Source organism: Gopherus flavomarginatus, chromosome 2 (assembly GCF_025201925.1).
Source record: "Gopherus flavomarginatus isolate rGopFla2 chromosome 2, rGopFla2.mat.asm, whole genome shotgun sequence".
NCBI classification, from domain to species: domain Eukaryota; kingdom Metazoa; phylum Chordata; order Testudines; family Testudinidae; genus Gopherus; species Gopherus flavomarginatus.
In genome coordinates this window covers 156,985,570-156,993,604 of record NC_066618.1, presented here as the reverse complement: position 1 = coordinate 156,993,604, position 8,035 = coordinate 156,985,570, and the positions used below count along the sequence as shown (strand labels likewise).

At 38.0% G+C, this 8,035-nt stretch overlaps 1 protein-coding gene across 9 annotated transcripts in view; it reads right to left on the bottom strand.

Moving 5' to 3' along the window:
* Positions 1-721: 721 nt before the first annotated feature.
* The window catches only part of SLC23A2 (solute carrier family 23 member 2), a 123,965-nt gene continuing 116,651 nt past the window's right edge, over positions 722-8,035 (bottom strand). For all 9 annotated transcript variants that reach the window (XM_050939999.1, XM_050940000.1, XM_050939998.1 and 6 more), the window contains 2 exons: positions 7,057-7,152; positions 722-6,240 (listed from right to left, as the gene is read on the bottom strand). In XM_050939999.1, the coding sequence (XP_050795956.1) occupies positions 6,008-6,240; positions 7,057-7,152 (329 nt within the window). In that variant the 3' untranslated portion in view covers positions 722-6,007. The remainder of the gene's footprint in view (positions 6,241-7,056; positions 7,153-8,035) is intronic.

The following is an 8,035-nucleotide window of genomic DNA, read 5'->3' as shown; positions in this document are numbered from 1 at the left end:
ATCGGGGGGGAGCAGGGTAGACATATCCTCTTAAAACCAAACCTCCAAAGAACCAAATGTGCATGCGCGCGCGCACACACACACACACAGAACACATATTGTGCAATCATTTGTATTTTAACAACTTTGTTCTAAGGAATAGCTTGTCTAATAAAAACTGTCAACCACATATTCCTCTTTGTGTAGCCTAGGAAGCAGCGTACTGGTCTGATTTCTGGCAGAGGTAATGCATCACCTCTGCTGTTTTCAAAAGCCATTCAAAAATAGTAGCAAAAATAGCACAAAAGCCCTGGAACAGCTATTTGGTCTATTCATATGCTGGTAGGGAGTAAAACAGGAAAATAAACACATTCCCTTAGAATCTTAATATTAATCTCTTCATTGGCCCTTTAAAGTGGATTAAGAGAACACACTGCCGTCTAGCAGACAGGGCACTAGACTGGGAACCAGAAGAGGGCCTCTGTTCCAAGCTCTCCTAAGGACCTGCGCTGTGATCAATCTGTGTGATTGTTTTCCTTCCTGCCCTTTTCCTATCTTGTCTATTTAGATTGTAAGCCTATGGGCTGCCTCTGTGTATTTGTAAAGCACAAAGCATAGAGCTCCAATCCCAACTGGAAGATTCAAGACATTGCTGTAAATAAAAATTATAAATAAGCCATTGCTTCTCTTTGTGCAAGTTCCATATTTCTTGAAAAGTGAGAACTACCAACAAACTGCCAAGTTGCATCTATGTCAGCGTTTATTTATACTTAAAGGCTTTAAAAATACAGAATAAAATAGCTTTATCTACTATTATTCACAACATCTGGTCCAAATATTACATATTTTTTAAATATTTAAACGTTTAATGAAGCCATGTTAGAAAAACAAAATACGAAAACTCCATAAAAGAATTACACGTCTCAAAAAATAAAATAAAAAAACCAGAAAACCCTTGGTATGTAACAAAATAAAAATGTTTACAGCCCAAGTCAGTCAAAAAAACCTCATGGAAAAATATTTATCCCCACTGTTTAAGAACAGTCAATAGTTTGTTATGCCGAAGGTTGTTATAAACAGACAAAGTACAATAATTTGGACTGGCAGCAAGATGCAAAGATGACACAATAAATGCCAGATAACACAGGAGGCAAGTCTAAATACATCTTCGATATTAATAAGTACCGATGACAATGCACAGTCACAATCAAATTGTAACCTGACAGGAATGGCTTGGATGCTGCTAAATATGAATCCCCAACACTTAAAGCAGCCCAGCACTATGTTGTATAGAAGACTCATGGGCGGAAGCTAAATACTGGCAAGCGTGTGGCCTCCTCCAGTATTATAAAAGCTATATAAAGAGGTGGACATGCAATATTTGTTATCCCACGTCCAGGAAGGTTAACATAAGCCTGAGCAAGAAGTCCTGCAAGACATGCACCAAATGGGAAACAAACCACCGGAAGATTTTCTGGAGAGGAAAAAGTGGTATTTTTTGGTTTGAGAAGGCCACTTACAAAAACTAAAGCTAGGTTGTGCGGGTCCATCAGGCATTTTTATTCAGATCTAAATGTTAGCACAAGCTGCTTTGGATTGTATGCAAACATCCAATGGTTAACTTAAACCATCAAATGTTGGCTATTTGTAAACCACATGTGCCTGTAGTGCTGCTTATACCATAAGTGATATTAATCAACTGAATATTTGAGACACTGTTTTGGTATGAAGGTATTGCCATAATGGATTGTTCTCACCTGACTGACGCCTCTTGCGGTATAAATAGTACCAAGGATTTCAATTTGTAAGTGCTGATTCTACTTTGCGAGTAAGGATATTTCAGTAGGGAGGTGAACAATAAGAAACTCTTCATTTCTCAGGAATAACAAACACGGGTAAATAAAGTATACACAACTACTATAGATTCGTCAATGAAGAAATTCTATCATCACATGACATTGTCATGACAATCATACCACTCCCTCCCAGGAAACCTGTAAAAATTATCCTGAGTGGAAATGTTATTTTTAATATATGGAAATAAAATACTGCAATATTCATGTACAGATCACGTTGCCATATTGAAAGTCAGTATTAAAAGGTGTAACGCAAATCCCGAGTATGAATTTGGAAGAAAAAAGAAGTAGTCATGTTTTTCCCAATAGGTTACTGATCAAGCCAGTCAGTCAACACATCCTAATATGGACATTAGTCAATCATAGAGGTAAATGTGCTATGAAATGTAATTTTGAAGACGCATAATTTGTCAATGTTCTATTTAGAAAACTTGTTAGCAAGAGTTCTTAATTTAACCAAAAAGATCAATGCAATAAAAGGATGGCTACAAAAGCCCCAAAGCTATTTTGCTTTGAATATAGTTATACACCTTTGATACAACAACATGATATTCTGCCATGAATATTTGCCATTCTATATTTAAATCTAGTTGAAACACCATCTTTTTCTAGTCCTTTTAGTAGGTGTTGTCTTCTTTATACACTATTGTCTAATTTATCAATTAGAAAGGCAATTACATATACAGCAAAAACATACTATTTCAATAACAACCATATTTCTATTCCCATCTCCCCCACCAACTTACCCCTTTAAGTATAAATGTAAACAAGAAACTTTTAAAGTATCCAACTGTTTTTCAAAATTACAGAGCAAACTTCTGCAACGTATCTGCCTACGGCACCTCATGTGGTAAACTTTGCATCACCTGAAGTTAACAGCATTTCCACACCATTCTAACCAAAATTCAAATTTTAAGTGTTCTGTTGTTTTGTTTTCTCAGGGGTGTGGACTCTCCTACCATAAACAAGGGTATTAAAAATCTGCACTTAGTATTTGATTGGCAATTGTAGATTCCTCTCAAAAACAGACACAAAAAGAAGCGGGATTTCTCTTCCCAAGGCAAAACTGTGCACATGAGATTTCCCCCCTACTCTTATCTGAAGAAAGCTAAGATACACACAAAGAGACATCTAACATTCTGGGTGCTGCAGTTAACATCAGATGTTAAGTGTACTGCCAGTGACTTTGTTAAAACATTTTGCTATAAGCAGCATTTCATCAGCTCTCTTCTGGTTATCCTTGCAAAATCAAGGCTCAACTTAACCATCAGCTTTCTTAAAAGAAGAGGATGCAAGAAGTCAACTCTCTCAGAAGTTAAATGTTTCAGGATTTTGGTTGCAAAATGGACTGCTCGACCACATTAAATACTAGTTTTTAAGGTGGCTAGAAAAGCAAAGCATGTCAGCTAAACATTGTGATCCTCCAGTATATATTTTGCTAAACTTCTCTCACCCAGTCAATGGAATCAGCGTGGTAGGACCAGGAAAGAATCTAACTATAAGATTTTAGGCGGAGGAGACTCTGGCTTTCCATAAGCCAACGTACTTTCTTCTGTCAAGAATGGTAGCGTATCTCAGAAAAACAAATCCTCAGAATGACGGTTCAACTATTTGATTCAAACTACCATGCAGCACCTAAAGACTATTTAAAGTGGTTATTTTTTCAAACATGTTAAAGAGGCCATTTCTGTGTGTGCGTGCAGCAGTGCTTTACTTCATCCAAAGAAAGATCTTGTAGGAAAAAAAATCTATTTAATTTTCAAGTCAGGATTTCCCATTGTGTGGTCTGCTACTGCATGACGTGTCATGCTAATACAAGAACGCACAAGCTGCCTGGCATTACAGGGTTAACATGCAAGTCGTTCTGCCAGCAATCTTGTAAGGTAGCCAAATGGTTCCTAAAGTTGTTGTAACATTTTAGTTTCTTTCCACTGCCTTACATTAACATACTTTTTTGGGAAAAGACCAGACAAGCCTCAAACATGACATTCGCTGCTGAGTCCACAGAGCAAAATGTACTATTAGATTTTAAGTATCGAGAAGTCTGTTTTTAATGAGTGGCATCATCTTTAATTCAAACTTTTGCCTTCCTGCCCCCACATTTATAAAAGAACCAGCTTTGGCATCTTACATGATTATAAAACCACCTCATACAAGCGGCTTTTCTTTTTGTAATTGAAACTCCCTCACATCTTTGGTTGCATATAAAATAAAAAGGTGGAAAAATTTAGAAGCTTAGTGTTACTGATCAGTGCTCTTAGCCAAATCCTTTCCTAAGGAGACGGGTAATTTCTGTAACCCCTCTCATTGCCTGTAGAGCAAAATAAAAGATACAGGATCAGCTTTGCACTACAAGTGACATAACCTTGTCTATTACACAATAATTCTTCTGACTGGCTTTCAACAAAGTCCAACTGACGCCACAACTGCAAACTACTGAAAGTTCCTTGGAGCAAGAACAAATACATGGTTTGTTATGGAAAAAGTTGTATAAAAATATGTTGCATAAACAGCCATGACATGCTGAAAACTATATCAATGGAATCATTTTGACTCTGCACTATTCAATACTGATCCATTAAGCAATTTTCTTCCCCTCCCCTCTCCCACCCCAGCCCTTCCATGCTTCAATAACACAATTTACTGCTCTTGTCCAGTAGTCAACTTTGATAAATATATTAGCGAATTACAGTATCTACCTTTATTTTTTATCCAGAGATACAAAATGCAAGCATCATAGAGCATACTGGCCTTAAGAGTACATTACACTACACTTCCCTGATGATCTCCACAGCTTAAAAATGCTTTTTTGGGCCACACTGAAACACTGACGTCTAAAACTAACTTGCAATAGTAAGAACATTAAACATGAATAAAACCTTATAATTATGAACGCATGATGAGTATTAACATCCACATAACATCAGAGCTGAGGCTATTCCAGAAAAAAATATCTGAATGGCACCGTCACTGGGCCCAATACCCGTTAAAACCATCCAGTGGATGATGATGCCAAATGTAGTGTGTCTGCTATTTAAAAAATCCACTTGTAAAAACAAACAGCTGCTGCATTAGTCCCCAGAGGAGGGAAAAAAGGCAGCATAGACATAGGCGACTCTTATTCAAGCAGTACTAGTCAGACAGAGATAGTCTGAGCAGGATGAAAAAAATTAGGTCAAGTCAGAATAAGCACATGCTGATATTTTGCCCTGTTGATTTCTACATATATGGGGCTGCTTAGACAAATTCACATTTTCATTCAGGAAGAGTCTGTGATTAAAGTGGATATATGCACTGTATTGTAATGATAAAAGCTGCTGGGCTAGGAAACTGTTAACACTCTTGAAGTTAAATAGTTCCCTATCCAAGTAAAAATAAAGTTGACACTTCCCTTAAAGTGAACTTTGACTCAGGTACTAGTTAGGTGGCAAGCTTCCAGGTAGACAAGAGCAACATATCTAAGAGATATTGAAGTGATTCTTGCACAGTAGTAGATCACATGGGTAAATTAGTGCTTTTATCTGGCATAATTTAGTAAGGAAATTGTCGTCTGGAAATCTCTGAATGCATTGTTAATGACTGCAAAGATATTCTAGTGATATACCCATTAGCCACAACGATATAATGTCTGATTTACAGATGGCTGTGTGGAAAAAATATGGAATGTATGAGCAATAACTGGAAAAAAATACAACTGACTTGATATTGGTGTCTGTGTTTTACAAGTGAATAAAATGGTATTTACTCATTTCACACACGGATTCAAATTTTCTGGCACAACTAACTCTGCCAGGAATGGATGTGCTGAAAACATCAGCACCGATGATTTAAATAAAATAATCAGAGGATAAGATGTTCAAAAGCACCTAAGTAATTTAGGAGTTGAAGTTCCACTTTCAAAAATGAGTTAGGCACTTAGGGACCTAAACCTGTTCTGAAAATGGGACTCGGGCACTTAAATTTTACCCAGATCGGTAACCAATTAGGCAGTTAGACACACTATATAGAGCCATCACCATCCACAACAGGAAAGCTTTTTTTTTAAATCTGCTCAGCTCTGGTTCCAGAATTTAAATGCAGATATACAAAACATATATTTTAATGCTTCTTAATCAGCAAGAAACTGCAAATACATCTGTTACTACAACGAGATAATATAATTGCAACCAAGGCTATACGGTAGCCTCAGAGTCTTCATCTGAACTCCTGCAGTTACTGCTTTTCCTGAAGCCTTTCCACGTGTAGCCCATGAAGGTGGGACTGATGGGCAAGAAGCTGAAGCACCTGTACTTTTTGATAAAGTTCATGCCGAAGGGCAAATCGTATGTTTCCATGCCCTCCAGGGACTTGCTGCCTTTGCCCACGCCTTTCTTCCATTTCTGGATTCCTCTCTCCTCAGGGCTTCCTGAAGTTAAATAAAAAAAAATGGAAGGGAAAGTCATTCTACTTCGAAGACATCATGTTCCGCAAGCAGTCAGTCTAGGAAGACACATAGTATTCTCAGGGAGGGAAAAACAGAACTTCACTGCAAAGACAGAACCTTTAGTACAGGGTAGTTCCTACACCATTAAGGGCTTGTCTACACTACCGGCCGGATCAACGGGCAGCAATTGATCCAGCAGGGGTCAATTTATCATGTCTGGTATAGACGCAATAAATCGACCGCCGATTGCTCTAGTGTCGACTCCGGTACTCCACCTCAATGAGAAGCACACAGGGAATCGACAGGAGAGCGTCTCCCATCGACACACCACAGTGAAGACACCGGATTAAGTAGATCTAAGTACGTTGACTTCAGCTATGTCATTTATGTAGCTGAAGTTGCATAACTTAGATTTATTCCCCAACCTCACAGCCCCCGTAGAGTAGACCAGCCCTATGTCAATGGTGACTTAATGGAAGTAGGATCAGGCCTTATATGATCTTCTACTAAGGAAGTGGCTTCAACAGTGTTTTTTTCCCTGGTTTCATTTCGTAATCATCAGTACATCTTTTAACTTATGTTGCCCTTTTGGCAGAGAGACATTAAATGATTTGCCTAAGGGACCACAGCAAGTCAGTGAATTCAAGCTAAGAATTAAGCTCTGGTCTCCAGCATCCCAGTTCTGTGTTCTAATCTCCAAGCCATGCCGCCTCCACAGTTAACAGTGAGAATACTCATTCAGAAAGGCAGGTGAAGCCATTTGAATTTCAAATACAACAACATCACTACAAAACTGACCTGGAATGGTGTTATCCAAAATAAACGCCACACACCCGCCAACAAACATGGCTGTAGTGAGCAGAACATTTAACACTTGATCGATGCCTGCTATTCCTAGAAAAAGAAAGAATTAGGTCAGGATTTGCAGTTTTTACACGTGAACACCCTATTTGGGGGCCTGATCTCATGTATTTAGCCAGGCAAAAATCCCAGTGAGCTCAAGGGGAGCTTTGCTTGAGTAAACAAAGAGCAGAGGATTAGGTCCTCAGAAACAGTTTACAGGAGCATCTGCCACTAATCTACTCTAGTATGTAGGACTGAGAGAAGTATGTGCCTTACCTACTCTTTTAGAGTCTACAGTTCTGGATTTAAACCAGTCAGGAAACTAACCCTAAAGGCATTCATTTCAGATGGCTTAGAACACCGTTTTCTTTAATAAATCTATGGGAGACACTTCTGCTAATGCAATGAAAAAACCACTAGATAAAAAATACGAGATTTTTTCAAATTTCAAAATTATGTCGACAAAACAGCCCAACTATTAACTATCATAACTCCTTGGAATGGCAAGTAGTTTACAAGGTTCTTCATTAAGGATTACTCTATAATTGCTTGGAATTTAGTTCTCCCTTGCTTTGTTGAAATAAATCTCAGCCAAAATGAACAACCAGATTAGCCTCTCAATCTGCTTTTGAAGCAGCATGATTAAAATTTAGTTTAGACTTGTATCTTTCAGCAAAAAAATTAGTTCTGGTTCAGGGGCTTTCTTCAAGATATTACATATCTGCACCAATCCCAGTGGTGAAAGAAATCAAAACAGCTTCTCCCCAGGTTAGTTAAGAAATCAGTCATTAAAAAGTCTGAAATAAACTGAATTTTGAGGGGCTCTCTCACTAAAATACATCTGCAAGTGACAAAAACATCAGTCTTGTCAAAGGTTAACACTAATACCCACATTTCAAGATCTAGTTCAATGTTTTCCCCAGTGTTTTAAAAC